This window comes from Gobius niger (assembly GCF_951799975.1).
Source record: "Gobius niger genome assembly, chromosome: 1".
Lineage (NCBI taxonomy): Eukaryota > Metazoa > Chordata > Actinopteri > Gobiiformes > Gobiidae > Gobius > Gobius niger.
Window position 1 is genome coordinate 25,648,007 of NC_136852.1, and position 21,660 is coordinate 25,669,666.

The window sequence follows — 21,660 nt, forward strand, 5'->3', positions numbered from 1 at the left end:
TTGGCCCGCTGAATCCAAGAAAACAATGGGTCCACAAATCTGGGCGATGGCGACAGCAGCAGTTGCGTTGATTTCCATATAGAGAGGTTTACTGAAGCCGCAGATGAATGGGGCTTAAAGCTGCCACAGTGAAGAGGCGCAGGAGCAAAACGGCCACTGTCCCAGAGCTATAGGCAATCCCATCAGCCCCCCAATGATCCACGCTCGCCTGCAAATGTTGTATTCATAAACACATGTAATCCTAAAGAGAGGAGAGCACTCTTTGGCAAGAAATCTTTCAAAGGGCTGTCAATCCCTACCTTTTTTTTTTTTTTTTTTTTTACCCTATTTTCCCTCCTCTGTTTACTTGGTGTCCACTGCCTTCTAACCTGGTCAGGTAAAACTCCAAACTTTTTCAATTCTTTAGAAGGTTATAGTCTGAAAACCAAATAAAAATGAATTGTGACACAGAGGAAACCATGAAAACGTGTGTCAAGTCAACGGGCGAAGCACTAAAAACGGAAACTCCATCTACACTGCGTTCCAAATTATTATGCAAATTGGATTTTTGTGTCAAAAAGGTAAAAAAAAATAAAATAATAATGAAACTCATGGATGGTATCGTGTCTTGGGGCTCTATGAATCACTGACATTAATCTCAGAGACCTGGGATGAGTAGTTGTCGGGTTAAGCCCAGTTAAGGGAAAAACTGCTGAAAAGGGTGTTCCACTTTATTATGCAGATCATCATTTTCAAGCAATATGGGAACGAAAATGGGTCTTTCTGCTGATGAAAAGCGTGAAATAGTTGAATGCCTTGGTCTAGGTATGAAAACCTTCGATATTTCATGAAAGATTAAGTGTAATCATCGAACTGATAAGAGATTTGTGGATGATTCTGAGCACACTCCGTTTTGTGCCGATAAAGGCACAATATGGACGGTTTCTGCCAGACAAACACATCAGATTAAGAGAACAGATGCCACAAAGCAGCATACAGGTATTTGAAGCTGCTGGTGCCTCTGGAGTCCCCCAAACATCAAGGTGTAGGACCCTCCAGAGGCTGCAGTTGTGCATAAACCTTCTATCCGGGCCTCCCCTAAACTGTTAATTGAATGCTGATGAACAGAAACGGCTGCAGTGGCTCAGAAATACATGAGGACTCATTTTCAAACAGTCTTGTTCACTGGTGAGGCCGTGTAGCCCTGGATGGTCAAATCAATGGAGTAGTGAATGGTTGGTGAATGACCACAATGTCCCAACATGGCTGTAATGTCAGTAAAGAGGTGGCGGAGTCATGTTTTGGGCCAGAGTCATGGTGAGAGAGCTGGTCGGCCCCTTTAGGCCCTTTTAGGCTCCCTGAAGGTGTGAAAATGACCTTTGAAAAATATGTGGAGTTTCTGACTGACCACTGTCTTCTATGCTACAAAAAGAGCTGTGCTTTCCCTAACAAAATCCTCTTCATGCCTGACAACGCACCATGTCCTGCTGTAAAGAATACCTCTGCATCACTGGCTGCTATGGGCATAAAAGGAGAGAAACTCATGATGTGGACCCCCTCCTCCCCTGACCTCAACCCTATTGAGAACCTTTGGAGCCTCAACAAAAAAAACTTCTATGAGGGTGGGAGGCAGTTTTCATCCAAACAGCAGCTCTGGGAGGTTATTCTAACATCCTGCAAAGAAATCCAAGCAGAAACTGTCCAAAAACTTACAATTTTAATGGATTTAAGAATTTTGAAGCCGCTATCACACAAGGGCTCCTATGTCAAAATATAACTTGACCTGTTAATATTTTTTTGATTGAAATAGCTTTTGATTTCAGTAAATATGACCTCCTAATGCTACAAATACAACAATTGACCATTTTCAGTTAATTACAAGCTTTAAAATGTATTGAAACGATGAGTTGCATAATAACTTGGAACAGTGGATTTTGAGGTTTTTACTATATTTATTTTTGAAAAAAATACTGTTATCACTAGGAAATTTTTTCCACCACATTTAAATGATCCTCTACCAGTTAAAGACTTAAAAATTATGCTGACTCTCATTTGAGTTGACAATTTAGAAAATCTTAGAAAAATGTCATTTGCATAATAATTTGGAACGCAGTGTATTACGTTGCAAACTCTGCAATAAACTGTAGGGCAGATATTAAACTGAAAATTTGAAAGTCTAAATGTTTTACAAATTTTATGAAATGGGCAAAATTGATCACCTGGCCTTGCATTTTATAGTAGTAACTCGTAGTATATAGATTAATTTTTGTAAAATCCCTTCTTCCCGGATCTCGGCAACTAATCAGAGTCTAGTATCCTCCTGCGTCGACCAATGAGACGAGCTTTTCCTGCGAACCAGCCAGTCAGGTCCAATCAAGAGGGGAGGGGGAGGGAGCGTTTGAAAATAAAGTATTTGAATATAAACGTTACGGCGATAAGTGGCTAACTTTAGCTGTTTACCTTTAGCTGGAGCTGTGAAATGACCAATATCTTCCTCTCTCGGACAAAAAGGCAATAATCCAAGCCATTCATGTAAAATCCATGTGAAATAATAAGAAACTTACATACTATCACTTTAATGGAAAATACTGCATGTCGCTCGTACCCCCATACTTTTCTTACAAACAACAACAGTCTTGGAAAGGCACCGTCAGTGAAAGCAAGGCAAGATGAAATTTTTTTTATCTTTTTCGACTTCAGTTTCTTTCTGCGGTAATTGCCCGTTACCACTTTCGTCCTAAAGCGAATCTGCCCGTTTTGAAAGAATGTGTAGCATAAAGGGCGCTGTTTAAAAATAGCAGTGAAGCAGAAGTGGAACAGCTCTCTTCGTGATTAGCCGACATCCTGAGACATTTTGGCCCGGAGCGCCGAGTTTCTTAAAGACAAACCTAACCCACTTACCTCCATGTCTCCCCGCGCTAATTACACGTGCATAATCCCAGAGCAGCGTGGCGGTGTGCGGTCCTCCTCCTCCTCCGAGCCCTCGTTAGCACGCTTCTAAATGGAGACGGGTCAGAGGAGCCACGCTTTGATTCAATGGCCAGAATATTGGCTCAAAAAAAAAAACTAAAAAAAAAAACTCTTGAAATTGAAATGGACAGGTTTACCACGTGCGTCCTCGGGAACCTGGAAACGTTTTTCTCATTTGGGATAACGAAGGAAACTTTATGATGTTTCAAAAACGATACACTCTGCTGCTATTGCCGCGGTTTCAGCTTTTTTGGCAGTTGGAATTGAGGTTTACGCTGCAATAATCATGACATTTATACAATTTTGACGCGCTTCATTGCCGTCCGGACCTTTTATCATCCCTATATTGACTCAGAGGTTTATATTTTGGATTTCAATCAAACTTTTGGCTGCTCTCTGGGATAGAGGTGCATTGTTTGTGCGGGTCGTACGCGATCGGAGCTGTCACCGCGCTCCTTGTTAGTGTGAACGCTACAGAAGTGGAGCGCTGTACTCGGGGCTTGTTAGCGTGTCAGTCGGAGAGGCTAATGTAGCATAAAGCCCAGCAGTCGTGTTCTCATTAATAAACAGTAGCCGCGGGCGTCGCAGCTCCGACATGTCGACGCTCCTCGCCAAGCGCAGGAGGAGACGGGCGAGCGGCGTCTTCTCACGTCCGCTCAGGAGTGAAACGAGATGACTTTCAACACGTCCGCGAGAGACTAGATTCCGTCTCTGGTTTGCGTTGCTTTGTGATAGAAGTTGCTGTTGTTCCTTTTTGTTTATTTGGTTTTCATAATAGCACTGTGCTTCATTTATGTCTGTGCGCTGTTGTTTGGCTGAGTTGAGACGATACAAAGAACATTTTGGTCTCACAATTTTGATGTGGTACAGTGACTTCTCTCACTTCGCCTCACATCTCAGTTCTGGGAGGAATGTTTTGAGTGAATTGAAATCAGTACATACAACTTCTCTTGGTAATTTCAGCACTCAAATTGCCTTCAGTGAAAAGGGTTAGGGTTAGGCGGTGCAGCGGTTAGCAGTCCCTGGCCAGAGGGGGCCTTTAGTTCAGTTTATTTGTCTATTTGAGCAGTATGCACATTCTGCTCAAAAGCAGTGGGCTGAAGCAACAAGCTTATTACCCCCAAAATCAAAATAATATCTGCATTTCACAATAGTACAATGTAAAAGAAAACGTTCTGCATGTTCTCCCCGTGACTCCGTAGGTTTCCTCTGGGTACTCCAGTTTCCCCTACCACAAAAAACATGTACAATAGGCCAGGATAAATGTATTGTGTGAGTGAGTGGTTGGTGGAGACCGATGGGACAGATTGATAGTCTACCCCTGGGCAGCTGTGGCTACAATAGAAGCTTACCACCACAAGTGCAATGTGAATGAAGAGAAACTTGGTAATGAGGGGATCGCCGTGTCGTCACGTCCGAGGCACTGATGAGCAAATGTATTAAATGTATTAAATAGATATCAATAGTTCTATGGTGGTGAAAACATCGTTCACAAACAGCGCATCGCATCTGTGAAAAGATCGGTGCTGTAAAAGATCGGTGAATTAAATAAACAGCTCTTCAAGCTCGGAAAAATCAGCTGTTTGCCCACCAGTCACCAAAACACCCGGTGAAAATCGCGGAAATAAACAATAACAGCGATCCTCCCAATACAGGCTTTTGAAGCGCAATACAAGTGTAAGCCATTATTATTATTAAAGCACAATTTATGTAGCTTTCACTTGGAAACAATCTGCAAAGTACGCTGTTGTAATATTTCACTGAAGCCACGTTAGGCCAATCGTATTAGATAGAATTAGATTCCTTTTCTTTTACATACATAGCACATGCTACAATGCACTAATAGTTATTGTGCTGCTTTGCCTTCACACCTCCTTATATTCATCCCCTTCTGCCTCATGGTTTATGTGACCGCTCACCTCCCTTTACAGTGCGCGGCTCATAATCTCTATGCAAGTTCTCTAATGACTTCATCTCCTCCTGCTTTAACTCTCTCTATAACAGCACCCAGTCAGGCCCGGGGTCTGACAAGCGCCCGCTAATTACCGCCACCCCCCCACTCGACCGCCGCCGTGGACGCTGAAGGAGACAGCAGCAGCACGTTTTAATTGTTTTCTCCTGTTTCTCTGCTACAGGTCTCATTACGACCACCTCCCGCAAGCTGGACCGAGAGCAGCAAAACGAGCACGTTCTGGAGGTAAGTCAAAAGCTCGCACTTGTAGTTCAAGACAAGAGGCAGGACTGAAGGGATAATAAACAAAAGGGTAAACGTCACTGTGAAACATTTTTACCGGCCGATTACGCAGGAAAGTTACAGAAAGCTGCAGGTTTTGTGGAGAAACGCCAACATAAAGTTAATTAAGTTCAAATAAAAGTGATGAGAGGTGAGACATTTGACACTTTAACTACAGAAGATGACTCAAGAACCTTCACTGAAATTAAAATAATCTTTCATTTTACTACTATTTCATGTTGCATACATTGTAACTGTTTTTACACATGCATTGCACTGTATAATGTTTGTTGTACAGCACTTTGCTCAGTTGTAGCTGTTTTGAAATGTGACTTTGAGAAAAAAAAGTGGTGGCTGAGGTCAGCGTCGCTTTTAATGACGGGCAAATTATTCTGATGGACAGAACCAGTTCTCAAGTCCCAGTCCTAACATGGACTAATGCCCAGTGTGTGATCCACGCAAACAGCCCATACACATAAAGAACACATCTGTAAAACGAATACCGTTTTAATTGTAATTAATGAATTAATTGCATATGGTTAAGTGCGATCAAGATATGAACCAAAATTAATCACACTTTACTTTAGCAGCACAAACGCTTTTTCAGTTTCCTTTTTCCTGCAGACAAACACAGCGTAAAGCCAGAAACTGTTGAAAGTGTTTATTCACACAGTTAAGCCGACATAAACTTATTTAAAAAGATCATTCTCCAAAAAAAGTCAAACCGCTATTGTGTTTTTTTTTGTCATACAACAATTGCACAACAAAATTTGTCCTCTCCATCCTGACGACCCGTAAGGAGCAATGGGGGGACCCATCTCCAGATATGGAGCCAGACTGATGGTCAGAAACACCAGCCTGGAGGATTGTACATGTTTTTAGTGGTAGGGGAAACCAGAGTACCTGGAGGAAAACTACACAGACACAGGGAGAACATATAAATTCCACACAGAAATGCTCCGTCCAGGTGGGAATCGAACCTGGGACCTTCCAGCTTCCACTTTAAATAAGTTCAAATGTAGGAAAATACAACGAAGCATCTAAAATATATAACAACCCCTAAATATATTATGCTTAAATGTGATTAATTGCGATTAATGAATTGCACTGAATGGAATGCAATGAATCAACAAGTAAATGCCATTGACCAATGAATTAAAGGGTGACGGTGGCGCAGATGGTCGGAAGGTTGTGGGTTCGAATCTCAGCTCCCCATAATGCACACTCGTTCAGTCCTTGGGCCAGACACTTCACCCTACTTGGGCCTGATAAAGTTAGAAAGCACTATATAAGTAATATGAGTACCATAAAGATTCAAAGAGGTTTTTTTTTAACTCTAATAAAAAAATGTTAGCGAATCCCACCACTACTATAAAAAACGTGTTCATTTTCATTTTAAAATCATACTCTAAGCTCTCCACAGAAGGCTCCGTCTCCCTTCCAGTACGTGTGGACTCAACCCCAGAGTCGTGCATGTAGAAATAAGCCGTCAAACCCTCTGCTTTGTAAGGCCGCTCTTTGAACGGGAGCTTCTGACAGTACTGCCTCCTTACGCGCTACACCCCTGGACTGGCTCCACTCCAGCAGCTGCCAGGGCTGGAGATGGGAACAAATTGGCTCGCTGCCGTGTGCTCCTCCGGGCTGCTCGGGCCTCGGCGCCGTAATAGAGGCAGCGTGTGAAGACGTGGCTGTCTATTAGAAGATAATAGGAGCTGTCTGCACATGGCCGGACCCTCGCCGCTCTGAGATGATGGGGTCTGATTGGCCGAGGAGTGGAGTGTGGGCATGGGTCTGTGCAGGACCCGTGTTTGTTTGCAGCTAAAAGGTCTTACAAATCAAATATCGCGGCAGACCCGGCTTCCAATAAGCAATTCACTTTGGCGGACCGCTTTTAGATCAGTGAACCACGGTGGGGTTCCTCCTGACTTCAAGGAGTGACAGGACCTAACGAGTTTATATTAGGAGATTCAAATGTGAGTTAGATAAGCCTATCGAAGTAGCGGTATGTTTACATTTTGGCAGTCATCAATGTATTTAACCATGCGTGTGTTAAAGCAATACTAAGTAACTTGTTTACCTAAATAAATCCTCTCTGTACTCCCTTTGGGGGTACCGTATTTTCCGGACTATAAGTCACACTTTTTTTCATAGTTTGGCAGGGTCTTATTCTCCGGAGCAACTAATGTTTTTTTTTTTTTTTTTTTTCTTAAATTCCAATATGCAATTTCACATACCACTAGAGGGCACTGCAGGCTAATCGAGCAGCAGAAAGAAAGTTTGGAGTGAGCGAGAAGCGGAGGTTACTCTTAGAAGAAACAGCTAGAGGGACGACTTTGCAAATGAAAGTTTGAAAAACATGCTGTTGGGAGAGGTTTGTCAGTGGTGCAGTGGTATGTTCCTTATGCTTTAGTTATTTGAACTGTTTATGTGATGTCAACATTTATTTTGCTATTTAGTTTGTTGTGTAATGTGTCACAAATCGTATGCCTATTAAGCCTGTTTTTTTTTTTTCTCATTACGCATTATAATGATGCTAGTGCATCTTATACTCCGGAGCGACTTATAGTCCGGAAAATACGGTAATACAAGTGTTGATGGGGTGACTGGTGGCCAGAAAACCACACTTGCAACTGGACTGCCGCCGGACCGGAGCAACCAATACACACTAACAGAATCAGGACGAAGAAGCTAACAGGCTAACGGGCAAAGCTAACTGTGGGCTAGCACCACTTAAACAGGATTTACAGCCAGTATGGGGGAGGAAAATTATCTCCATTGTGTAATTGTATGTACAATATCCCTCTCTCCCTTTGTCTTTTCTGTCAGCGTAGTATTTGCTCTCACAGACAATTAATGAGTAAAAAAACATAGCATGCTACAACACCTGCAGTGGCTCTTATGGCCTGTAGGGGCACAAGTTACTTAGTACTGCTTTAAAGGATTTATTTAAAGTATTATACTTTTTTGCAGGTATTTGGTACTAATGACACATTATGACACATATTTTTATGAGGATATAACTTTAAGACATGTCAAGAAAGTGCATGAAATAGACCATTAGTAACATCTTGGAGGGAAAAACGTACAAAATTCAACCCTGCAGTTGTGAAGGGGAAAACAATCACTACTCACTACATGGCTCGCACTAAACCCATAAAGTTATCTGTAATAGTTTGGTTTGGTCATGCTGCTCTTGTGTGAAAGTCATTTGCAGCGTGGGATGAACTTACTATCACACTACATCACTGTTTAAGCGTGTCCCTTTGCCTTTGACCAGAGAAGGCCACTGTCTAACAATAAAACATAGATTTTTCCTCGGGAGTTGATGACATTTTATCGTAATGACTTTTCTCGCATACACTTCTATAGGCTCCAACACGTTATATATATTCAGACTATCTTTAGACTCTGGGAGACTGGCCTGGATGTAATTTCACGAGCGGCTGCACTAAAACTTTAGAGGAAATGCAACAATAACTTACAGTAGTCTATTCTTCTGATGACCTCTTCCCCATGAGCCTGTAACACTGCGAGATTAAGACCGTCTGTTAATGCGAGAGTAACATTTAGGGGTTTGCATCAAATGTATTTCAAAGTGCTCTGATCAACAGGGCAAGGACATTTCTAATCTAATCCTCAATTTCCGGCTTTAATATTTGCCGGAGACAGAAAATACCCCTCTATTTATGCATTATGTTAAAGTTTGATAGTGGAAAAGTCGATTTTATCTTAGTTTAAATTTAGAGGCTCATGTTGCTTTACACGCCGGAGGTGTACTGGCATTCTAGGAATAAGAGCAATGCAGACTGCAAATAATTAGCACAAATTATATGTTTTCAGTTTTTCAGTAGTAACAAGTAACAAGGACTTATTTTCATTCATAGAAGAGAAATGTATATAAGTTTATATCAGCTACCCTGTATATTTTCATCAGATATTCCAAAATGATGGTCTAAAACAGGGATTCCCTACGTGCACCCCCGGGTGTATGCAGGACACCCCAGGGGGTACAAAAAGAAATTTTGGGAAAAAATATGTTTATCACAATCTAATTGATATTGAGGCGCTAAAACCGCCACACAAGAAACACGCGTATGCAGGCGGAAGATCTAATTCAGATGTGGATGAGGAGAACTGGACCTAAATGCCATTCACTCCAGAACCAAACCTCAAACTTTTGAGGTCAAAAGATATCTGTTGCCTCCACTTCTTAAATATCCAATTTTTTCTGCATTCCTCTGTTTGATGGAATTGTTCCAAATTGTTGGAGATGATACTTGAACAGTTGCGTTGCATTTTTTGCGTTTGTGGCATTAGAAATGTTGCATCTTATGATTAAAAGGGCATTAAGAAGCGTTAACGTTGCCTTACTGCCACCTGCTTATTTCCTGCACAAGGTCAAAACTCTCATAATGCCATGCCAGGGGATTTTGGCAAGGAGCACATCTGTTATTATTTGCAGAGCTGCCAATAGCGGTTAGTTACATTGAGTGAGAGTCCGTCCGGAAGCAAAACAAAACGGGGTAATTGATTTGCTTTTTCTTGTTTGGTCCTGGTTGTGCCTTCTGTCCGTGGCAGTGAATCATGAATATCACAAACATAAAGACACATGGAGGCGGGGAACAGATGGCAACAGGGGACGCACAGCAGTGATTAACACCTGCTTTGGTCTGGACTCACCTCACAAACACCCCCCGAACATCTCTCTAACATCTGGACTCAGCGTGGAAGGTTCCAACCAGCTCCAGGCTGCGATCACTAATCACTGCAGCCGATACTACGGGCAGCGTACACCAGTGGGAGACTGTGTTATTGATGCATATACAGCCATTACATTGCAGAGATAAATCGTCGATTGGGGCGACTCCTAAAAAGTTGTGTCTCTCCAAGCACTTGAAGGCACCAGCGTTAATGTTGATACAACTTTAGTTTAACCTTTACCTTTTAGCCATTGTTTTTTGTTTGTCTTTTTCTGCTCTATTTTTTTTTGGGGGGGGGGGGGGGGGGGGTTGGCGCCTGAGCTGCCACCATTGTGGGCCAACTTGACCAGCATGATTTTGGAGGTAGTGGAAACTGGAGTACCCTCAGTGCTCCTCTGATCCTCTGAAACGGTGCACCGCCTCCTGGGTGTGTCCCTGTTTCAGAGCGTGGTGTCCCGCACTGGTCAGCTCCAACTCCTCCTTCCTCTTCCTCCTGCGCAGCTCCCTCGCTCCACGACCGTCTTCTGAAGAGAGTAGTGGTTCAGCCAGAACATCAGAAGGAGTGAAGGGATGTGTGGCTTAGCTGCTAGTCTTGCCCGGATACCTCCTTGTTTGTCTCTTTTTTTTTGTTTCCTGTAGTGCCTTATTCTGCAGATGTGGGGGGCTCTTGGTGCCTCTTCAGTGTTTCAGAGGAAGAAATGTGTCGGCCTCAAATATCTTTAGGTCATAATATAGCTGCAGTCTTTATAAATTACTTTTTTAATTTAGCTTTTGGAAAGTTCTACTGTGTAAAAAGACATTTGTCAGCAAAATGAGTCAGTGCTCATTTAATCAAAATGAGCACTAACTATTACCCACAAAGATCCTTTTGCCTTTCTCAGGATCACCACTGTGCCTTTGTGCTTTTGATAGACACTGCAGACCTGGAGCAGCTCAGAGAGCTCATGTAGCATTACAAATTGATTCAACAAGCCCGCTTATTGTGCGTCTAGCATCACTGATATGACCTAATTTTCTTTTAAATCCTACCACCATAATTAGCCTCTCTTGACATCAGGTAAAATGTTGGTAGATTAATGGCAGTTCGACTCATAATATACGGCCAAAATATTGGACCTGATATTAATAGCCAACATTGCTATGGACCACATGCCCATAAAGAAAACCCAGCATGTTTTAATGGCTTAGGGGAACACGGATACAAGTTAATGCATTTGGTTTTTAGAATGTGATAATTGAAAACTGCAGGAGAGGAGCACTGTGCGAACCGTGGAAGAGCCTAATGAATGAGCTGTCAGTGAGGAACAAGACATTTTCCTCTCATTTAGAGACTCTGACAATGACTTGAATAGAATTAGGAGAGACACTCCGCTACTGCGGACAGGGCTGACAATGGAATTACACCTACGGTTTATTCATTATTAACCACAATGGACGCCAAAAGTCTTGTCCAGACCAGAGTTTCTGAATTGAATTAGGGCCTTTTGTATTTCTGAACAAAAGCTTATCCTTAAAATTTACAACAGATGCATAAAAAAACATATTTCTCTTTTGTAATCCTGCTTACGTAGTGCCACACTGTAAATATATAATAATACAATTACTACATGTGGCATAACACAGTTGTCTTCATTTCCGTCCCCAGGTGGTGGTATCAGACGGAGGCCCTAATCCGAGACAGAGCACAGTTTGGGTGATGGTCCAAGTGATCGACGAGAACGACAACAAGCCCTCCTTTTCGGACAAGATGTACCAGGTGAAGCTTCCGGAGCGGGACAGGAAGAAGAAAGGGGAGCCCATCTACCGAGTGTTCGCCCACGATCGAGACGAGGGCCCGAACGCCGATCTGTCCTACAGCATCGTCGACGGCAACGAGGACGGGAAGTTTTTCATCGACCCCAAAACGGCGGTGGTGTCGTCCAGGAAGGCTTTTGCTGCAGGGAGCTACGATATTCTTACGGTATGATCAGTGACGGAAACATAGAACTGGGTACAGTCTTGGTCCTGGTTCATACCCACACAAGCCCTATATTTTTAGTAGGTATACATTCACCCTAGAAGCGATTGAAATACTCTGCCTCAATACTCAAGTCGTAACCTATGTACATTGTACGCTGCTTACTGTCATGATCTAAATTTAAACTGATGAACCAGTTTGACAATTGCCACGGTTATTACAGCTCACGGGAGGTTAATTGTAATGTAAAAGAATTTTAGGACCCACAGTAAACCGCTGTCTTGTCTCATGAGCCGTAGCGCATGTTGTGCCAGCAGTGCACACTCACAAGTAAAGTCTGAAGAAACAGCATCCAGTGTTAAATCCACCCCAACACATAAGAAATCAGCAGTACGTTCAATAATCCAAGTGCAGAGAGAAAATCGGATAATTTTTTATGATGATTCCATAATGTTGCCAAAGGAAGAGTCCCAAAAGAACCAGGTGCAGCACTGTTTTGTCAATGTAAAAACTGAAGTGAACCGGGAAATCAGCTGATTCAGATGAAGTCTTGCTTTGATGATCGTGAATTATCGTAAAATCGTAATATTTCCCACGATAATTGTGACCTGTTGCTGGTTTAACATTCTCTGACTTTGCCCTGGCTCTAACTTCAACTTCTCTCCCACCTCGTCTCCCCTCAGATCAAAGCCACAGACAACGGCCGCCCTCAGAAGTCGTCCACGGCGCGCCTTCACATCGAGTGGATCCGCCGCCCGGCCGCTCTCTCCTCCCCTCTGATTTTCGACGAAGCCTTCTACAACTTCACCGTCATGGAGAACGATAAGGTTTCCGAGATAGTGGGCGTGGTCTCTCTGCAGCACAGCTCTCCCCCTCTGTGGTTCGACATCACAGGTAAGGCCCGCGCCCCTCCTTCGCTGTCTGTGGTTTAACGTCAGTGGCCTGTGGGTGGCGCTACTGTGTTGGTTTCACTGCACATGGCCGTGTGTTTTCTGAGCTTTTTTTGGGGGGGGGGGGGTGGCTCAAGATGGAGGCCTGGAAGCAGCAGCTTTACGGTCGTCGTTGGCCGCGCCGCATGGTTTGCTATGCTCCATCACTGTTACCATGTCAACGACTTCTCGAACGGAGAGGAAACAAACTGTAATTTCTGAATGACTATCTTATTTTGAGATTTGATGAAAAATGTGTCAAAAAGGATACTTCACACTAAGACATCGATGTAAGATGGACTAGGAGCTTGAAAGACGACGACGCAATCTTTCTAATCTCCATCAGTGTGGGAAACACATCCAAGGGGAAATTAACCCTAAGGATGAGGAGTGCATGCAAGGGAAGGCCACAGGGGCTTCCTGCAAGATGGATCAGAATATAGATGGATTGGTTTGGGCAGGTAGGTTGGTAGTAAGGTATCTGATGTTGTTGCAACAAAACCCTACATTACTATATACCTAATAATATACTTAGGGCATAATACAAAGCTTATGAAGCTTATGAAGCCTGTGCAAATGGCAAAAATACTACACTGATAGAAAAGACAAAGATAGAGAGGGATATTGTGCATCCAATTACACAATGGAGATCATTTTTTTCACTTAAACTTGGCTGTAAATACTGTTTAAGTGGTGCTAGCCCGCAGTTAGCTTTGCCCGTTCTTCTTCGTGATTCCATTAGTGTGTATTGTGCCCTCTACCCGGATGCAGGGAAGTTGCAATTGTGGTATTCTGGCCAGAGACACCGGGGGAGATCCCATTAACACTTGTATTAACCCCAGAGGGATTACGAAAAGGATTTATTAAGGTAAACAAGTACTGCTTTAACCGAGTGCATTTTCTCCAGTTGAGCTTTACCCAAATCCATGAGGTCACAGCCTATAGGCCAGTGTAACACCTCATTTGAAAGCTAAGACCTACATAATTACATGCATGAGACCCATGTATGTTCATTAACATGCACTGTCCCAACCAAATAAACCGATAAAAAATAAACTGAGCTTTCTCCTCACGTTGCCGTCACTGTATTGACATTTCTTTTCCATTACTTTTTGGTCGGGTTTCCGTCACTTTTTTGTCACATTATTATCGCGTTTTGTCACTCTTTTGTTGCATTTTCATCCTCCTTTTTTGTCTAATTTTTGTTGCTATTTTGACACTTTTTTCAAGAAGCTTTTCGAATTGGGGTAAAGCCAAACTGGAGAGAATGTGCTCGGTTCAGGTGGGGGTTAAGAGGTTAAGTTGATCAAAAGTGAAAATGCCTTTGCAATTAATATTTTTACATGAATATTTATTTATGCTTTAGAACTTTTGGAGACTCCACTATGTCTCCACAAGTCCTTCAGCCTAAGTATGGAAATTCCTTTTAGAAACACATACTGTATATGCATTGTGATGTGAGAGAAGTCTATTATCCCTTTCCCAGTAGACGGATTGACATGTACCTGCAGTAGTTAGCGCGGGGTTACAAGGTGATGTGACAGTATGCCGTCTCCCTATACTCTCCTGCTGTTTGAGATGTCACTGCCGCAGGTTCTGACGCTCGAAACTTTGCATAATAACGGCGTGACAAGCATCAGGTTTGAGGCAGCAGCTGATTCCCAGTGGCACAGTGTGACACATGATAATTTTATACAATTGTAAAAACATTTCTTTGACAGAGACGGCAGTGTTCTTCATATCAAGTTGTTTTCCCTGCTGGCAAAAGAACTATACTATGCCACGACACTCCAAATCTCACGAGTGTCTTTACAAATGCAATCAAATGCAGTTTTCGGCTGACGACTGTCAACCTTTGTGAAAGTAGCCTATAAAACAATGTCGAAAGGCCTTTAGCTTTCCTTAACCTCTTAACCCCCTCCTTAACTGAGTGCATTTTCTCCAGTTCAGCTTTACCCAAACCCATGAGGTCACAGCGACGCCACATTTGAAAGCTAAGACCCACAGAACTCATCTAAATGGGTCTTTTTCCTTGCGTTGTCATCCACTTTAAAAAAACAAAAATTCCCATCACTTTTTTGACGTTCTTGTCAAAAAAGTGCAACCTTTTCGTCTCATTTTTGTGGCTACTTTGACACTTTTTTCAAGAAGCTTTTCGATTTGGGTAAAGCCAAACTGGAGAAAATGCGCTCGGTTCAGGTGGGGGTTAAGAGGTTCAATTACCATGATATTCAAAAGGCTCTCAAACATTTACATTTGAGAAACTGAGCGATTGGCTTGTTCCTAAACCAGTATTATGTTGCCAGAATGAAGTGAAGGAACTACTACTCTTGCCAGGAATATGGAGTTGTAATAGTTTTGTTGCAATGACTGAGTGTTCTCCAATTATATTCAACAGCGCCTCAAATCCTTTTAGCGTTTAGTCATAACTCTTATTAGTTGAGAGCGGTGGCTGCTCTTTACACCGGCACATTCAAAGGCAGTGTGGCGTTTTTTTTCTGAGTGAAATCCCTTTTGATCCGTCAAACTCACAGCCACTGAAAGGCTTAACCAGATTAGGCCATGCCCAATGCACTAAGCTGCGTCTGAATGTGCTAAAACGCTGACGATTGTGATGCGCTCAGACTGATTTAATAAAAACGAACGTAGTCTGGGCATCGGTGATTTGCTTTTGTGTCCCTCGTGTCCCCCCCCCCCCTTGGCTTGTTTATCAAACTCAAACTGTGTAAAGTTATGGGGAAATACGAAAAAAACTGGACTCTTGCCAGTTCGGGTTTGAAAATGGTCGACTTATGAAAAGACTGCGATTCCCACAATGCACCATTCGTCTTTCGCTGCAGCCGAGCCTTGGCAGTGAACTGGAGATACTTTTTTAGCTTTGGCTCTGCTTCGATCCACTTTCCTTTTCTCTACCTTGTCTTCCACAGTATTTTGAAAAGTCTGTCCCCTCTCTTTGCGTCACAGTGAAGACGATATTGAAAGTGTTAGTCATTTACGCAGAAGTTAACTCAATTCAACTGGACATTTTCGTACATCGTTGCCCGACGTTTCGAGAATCATCCAATTCTATTCTTCAAAGGGCCAACGATGTAAAGTCCCATCAGATGGCAGATTGGGTGGCAAATACACAGAAGGTAACTCAATTCAAATAGACAACTGGACCATCCAATCTACCATCTGATGGGACTTAAGATCGTTGGCCTTTTGAAGAAGAGAATTGGATGTTTCTCAACATGTCGGGCAACTAAATCTATGTACGAAAATGTCCAGTTCAATTAACTTCTGTCTATTTACCACCCTGGATGATATCAATCTTTGTTGGAATGTTAGTCATTTCTATCTAGCCTTTGATACCTCTGGAGTAAGTCTTACGGATAATGAGTCTAAATCTACGATGGGGCCTCAGCCTTCTGTCTCCTCTCTCCCACTGTCCCACTTGAATCCTGTCCTCGCTCCTCTGTCCTCTCTCACTCGTGTATTTTGTCTCCTAACGCCGCGCTCCTGAAGGGCCTCGATTTTTCCGTGAGATGTTCTGTGTTCTGCACAGCGCTTGTGGCAAGAACTGCTCCTCAGAAGGTATCTCGCTTCCTACTTCCTTTCCTTCTTTCCGACCTCCTTCTCTGTCCCTCAATCCTCCTCTTTTTTTTTTATCTGATGCTTTCTTCCCCCTCACATTTTGGTATGTTCACTTCATGCTCGTGTCAGATGTGCTTCTCGCTTTTGTTTGTGCTGTTCTTGTGTTTTACATGTGGTTTATGTATGTGTTTATCCAGGTTAAGACTGCCTTCATCTTGGATTTGTTGGTGTCGTCTTGTTTAGTCTTTCTAGTTGTGGGGGTCATCACTTTGTTTTGTTTCACAGTTTGTTTAGACCTGGGTTTGGACCTCATGACAAGTTTTCCATTGCAGAGTAAAGCCCTTAAGCTGTCATCTGTATTGTTTTTGTGTTGCAGATGAGCAGATTCCTGGTCAGTGGCATCTTGGTATTGATGCCATTATACAGCACAATAGAGGCTGTTGAACTAGTTAAGAGGTTTTTTTTGGAGAATAAACATGGGTGGTACCTAGAACAAGGTAAACCCCCTCCAAGAAAACCGCTAAACTGTATATTGAGCCTACTGCTAAAAAGTCATTAGTTGCTGACAAAGCATCTTAAATGAGAGGAAGAACGTCCGCGACACTAAAACTATCCAGCACAGATGACGCTTTAAGGAGTTTAAGAACCCTGTGATTATTGTTATGTAAGTCTGCATATCATTTTTAACAGGAGACACTACAGGCAAGAACACAAAAAACAAATCTTCACAATAACATGCACAATTTCACTGATTAAATGTTTCGCCATAGATTTTTAGAAATGGTCATTTCAAGAGCAATTTTCTCATATTGATGCGACATCAATGGGCCGTGCTGAAAGACACATTTCTGCTCTCTGGAACAGACAATAAAGTTCTATTCTATTCTATGCTATTCCAGTCTTTGACTTAACAATATTGTAAAGTTTTTTTCAGAGGGATTTTTTAATACCTAATTCCAAGCCGGATTTTTTGTCAAAAAACAAGGCAATATTTACATTTTTAGATTATTATTTAACATTTTTCCACAAAAAAATCTGCTTCTTTTAAAACTAAACAAGATCCCAAATCCCCTCTGAAAAAGTATTTGTAGCAAATGTGTCAACGAAATAAAACCATACATTTAAGCCTGGCTCAATCCATTATTCAGATTTCGTCGCCTAAAATATAGGAAATTTGGGGGATTTTTTTGAAAACATAAAATGAAAAAAACTTGCAATACATTTTTTCCTCATATTTAAGCCAGTCATCGACAGCAAAAGTTTCAAACTAATTAATATCTCTAAATTTTCTAAATTCACCTGTAGTGTCTCGCCTTATTTCATTTGGATATTTTCTTTTATGAGTTTTGCCAGTAAACATTTAAAAATATCCCCACACTGTTGGAACTTGGCTTGTAGGCAACGTTTCTCCACAGATATGGCAAAATAAAAGCAGTTTACAAAGAATTAGCTGATCAATCCAAATGTTAATTAACGTTAGTTACTGAATGTCAAGTAGGACTTCACCTCTAGATGCAACACATCAAAATCCAACTAATATTGTGATAGACTTTTGCCTCAACGTTTCATAAATACTGCATATGAAACCTCTCCTCACCCTGGTTCTGTCTTTATCAGTCCGGGTTGTAGTCCTTATTTAGATTTACTTTTCCCTGACAAATCCCTATAGTGTTGGCCCGAGTCTTAGCCCTGACGGAGCCCCAGTCTAGCCCTGGTTCAGCCCATGTTTTAGTGGTTAATTCCTGTAATGGATGAGATTGAGGCTGAGGTTAATTGAAACAAATGGTGAAGCACTTCCCTGTCATTGGTTTGAATGGGCCCCCACCTGAACACACAGCACATTCCTGAGGGGTTAATGGCTGCTGCGTCTAACCCATTAGTGAAAAAAGGCTAATGGTGCACTTAAAGGGAACGGCTAACAACGCAGTCACCCATGTCTCGAACCCGCCCCAGTCACAACTACACAACTCCCAAGACGCAATATTCAGATCGAGATTAACACACACACACATGCCAAGGTTATTCCTTCGAAAGCTTTTGTGGAAGAGAAAACCTATTGTAAATCTTAATGCACTTAATACTATAGGAAAAACATGTCATTATGTTAGCTGCAGCTCCACATTTATTTTGCTGTGTTCACGTTGGTTTCCTTTTACTCATTGTCCGCCTTTATTTCAACCCGAACAAACTCACCATTCTATTAATAATTTTTCCCGTCATGCGCTATGAAACATGTCATTGGTTCTTTTGTGTAAAGCCCAAAATCACCTGAGAGGACTCCTTGATCGCTCGATGCTTTGACTGTGATAAATGTCTGACCGTCTTTGCCGTGTCCCGTGTGGCGTATAGGGGGGAACACTGACAGCGCGTTTGACGTGGACAAAGCCGTGGGGACCGTCGTGATCGCCCGGCCCCTCGACGCGGAGCAGCGGTCCTTCTACAACCTCACAGTCACAGCCACCGACGGGACCAACACCGCGGCGACACAGGTGCGGACGCTGCTTCTTCGTCTCTGCTTCGGCTTCCGCCTGATTGCATTCCGGGTTGGGTTTATCTTTGTTTTAATGGAAAGATAAATGGTTGGCCTGCTCCATTTTCCACTCACCTGTGTTGAGCGGAGACGGACACACCTGTGAGACTGGTGGTGGGCAGATGGAGGAGCAGCGGGGGGTCTCTTTGGCCCAAATTTAGACTCCTGTCCTGGCCGTGGTTACGAGTGTTTTATTTGGACGATTCCCAGTTCATGTCCCAGAGCCGGCGTCTCTGTCTGTGGCTTCTGCTACACACAGCTGCTTTGGACAGGTGTTCAGAAGAGACACAAGTCTAAACAGTCATATTACTAATTTTATATCCTAATAAAGAACTACCGAAAGAAGCTAGTCATTTGTTCAACATCTCTGTTTATGTGGCTGGCTAATGGGCTTCTAGAGCTTGTGTATTAGCACATGAGTCTATTATAGATGGGACAATGCCCAATTTGTTACAGAGACCACGCACTATCCAATTGTTAAACTCACTCAAATCCATTCACTATGGACAAGCATGTTTTAACACAGCCCGTCTTTAACCTTTCTCATTACAGTAAGTTTTCATAATCCTCTTATTAGTCTCAAATTTGCAAAATGAAAATTCTGTTCACATTCTGTTCAATTTCTTTATCACCTAATTGGTCGCCTTACCGATTAACTGTTATCCATTGGCTGTGGGTAAAGCTGTTTTCCAGAAATAATAGCCATAATTGAAAAAGTAGAATGCATATTTTAGGACAAAGTTGCTGGATGTTATGTTTATTTGCCCTTAAAGCAGAACTATGTAACTTCAGCCTCTAGAGGCCACAAGCGCCACTGCAGCAGTCGTGGCATGTTGTGTTTTGTTTACTCTTTAATTGTCCGTGAGTATAAATACTACGCTGGTAAAAGACAAAGGTAGAGAGGGATATTGTACATTTTATCACAACCCAATTATGCAATGGAGATTTTTTTTTTCCCGCTCAAACTTGGCTGTAAATGTTGCTAAAGTGGCGCTAGCCCACAGTTAGCTTTGCCCGTTAGCCTGTTAGCTTCTTCTGATCGTAATGAAAATATTGTATTGTAAAATGTTCATCAACAAACCGAAAGCTGTAGACAGAATATAGTCAGGACTTACCTGTACCATGTCATAAACCTCAGAAATGCGGGGCCAACAGTGATTTTGTAGACAACTAAGTGCAGCGAGGGAGATGTTTTCCATTAGTGTCCATTTATATTACCCTCAGAGGGACTACAAAAAGGATTTATTAAGGTAAAAAAAGTTACTTAGTTCTGCTTTAATGCGGTTAGACCCCAGATGGTGCTTTATCTTCTTTGTTCAATGCAGCTTAAAGATTAATTGTTAATATTGGTTTCAATCGATTAAGCCGATGATAGTGATTAATTGAAAAAACATCACAAACTATATAGTGTAATGTATGCTGTTAGTGAAATTTGTCATTGGATTAGGAGGAATAGCACATGCAGTTACCAGTAAAAATGTACTGTCAAACAAAGTTATGAACTCGCAAAATTGTCTTTCCTCAGGTGCACATCACTGTCATGGACAACAACGACAACGCTCCGGTCTTCTCCCAGCCGACCTACGACATCACCATCTCGGAGGACACGCCCCCTGACTCGGAGGTGGTCCAGGTTCTGGCCTCGGATCGAGACGAGCACCATAAACTCACCTACTCCCTGCAGAGCGCCATCGACCCGAACAGCCTGCGCCTGTTCAGGATACACCCCACCCAGGGCACCATCTACACCACGCAGAGGCTGGACCACGAGGCCTGCGCTCAGCATGTGCTCACCGTCATGGTAAAGGAAACTCAGCAGATTGTGTTCCTCATGGTTTAGGCTTTGAAGTCATAACTTTGGGTGGAGGGCAGGAGCCTATACAACTCATTCATTTATTTTAATACGTACAATGTGGCATTTGGCAAATATAATGGAAGCATCATCATTGTCTTAGGTTCCTGTGTGACCAAAGTTTGACTCCACCTGTTGACAGTTGCTGATTCAGTGAATTTGTTAGTATAATGACAAGGGGGGAGACTAGTGCTCAAAACAGTGGCATTTTAAAATCTACTCTTTTTCTTTTCTGACAACACCTGAAAAATGAGCTAGAATTGGAATCTTTAAAATTGAGGGGGAAAAATAGGTTTCTTAGGCAGTATTGCTTGTGCTGTTGAATAAAAAAATGTTGCCTCACCTCAGGTTAAGGACCAGGAGTTCCCGTACAGGAAGAATCTGGCTCGTGTGCTGGTGGAGGTGGAAGACATCAATGATCACGTGCCCATCTTCACCAGCGCTCTGTACGAGGGCTCCGTGTACGAGTCTGCTGCAGTGGGGTCCGCTGTGGTTCAGGTCACCGCCCTAGACAAGGACAAGGGCCAGAACGCAGAGCTGCACTACTCCATCGAAGCAGGTAATCCAGTAATAGTCCAGTAATCGATTTGTGAGATCCTACTGATATCATAGCATTTTTAATAACCTAAAAATGCGTGACCATAATCTATTATAGAAAACGCTATCTCAATGGCCGCCGCCTGGGCGCCGCCATGTTTCTTTCCCATACCGACTTTGAAGCTAAGCAGGGAAGTGCCTGGTTACAACTGGGATGGGAGACCGTTCCTCCGATGCTAAGCAGGGAAGTGCCTGGTTAGAACTGGGATGGGAGACCGTTCCTCCGATGCTAAGCAGGGAAGTGCCTGGTTAGAACTGGGATGGGAGACCGTTCCTCCGATGCTAAGCAGGGAAGGGCCTGGTTAGGACTGGGATGGGAGACCGTTTGGGAACACCA

The 21,660-nt window shown here is 42.7% G+C and overlaps 1 protein-coding gene across 7 annotated transcripts in view; it reads left to right on the forward strand.

The window, feature by feature from the left end:
* fat3a (FAT atypical cadherin 3a) overlaps positions 1 to 21,660 on the forward strand; it is a 187,583-nt gene that overhangs the window by 126,091 nt on the left and 39,832 nt on the right. For 4 of the 7 annotated variants that reach the window (XM_079558052.1, XM_079558054.1, XM_079558055.1 and 1 more), the window contains exons 5-11: positions 5,085 to 5,146; positions 11,528 to 11,842; positions 12,523 to 12,733; positions 16,276 to 16,344; positions 18,694 to 18,833; positions 20,400 to 20,675; positions 21,075 to 21,285. In XM_079558052.1, the coding sequence (XP_079414178.1) occupies positions 5,085 to 5,146; positions 11,528 to 11,842; positions 12,523 to 12,733; positions 16,276 to 16,344; positions 18,694 to 18,833; positions 20,400 to 20,675; positions 21,075 to 21,285 (1,284 nt within the window). The remainder of the gene's footprint in view (positions 1 to 5,084; positions 5,147 to 11,527; positions 11,843 to 12,522; positions 12,734 to 16,275; positions 16,345 to 18,693; positions 18,834 to 20,399; positions 20,676 to 21,074; positions 21,286 to 21,660) is intronic. The other 3 variants (XM_079558053.1, XM_079558056.1, XM_079558058.1) reach the window with 1 other exon arrangement.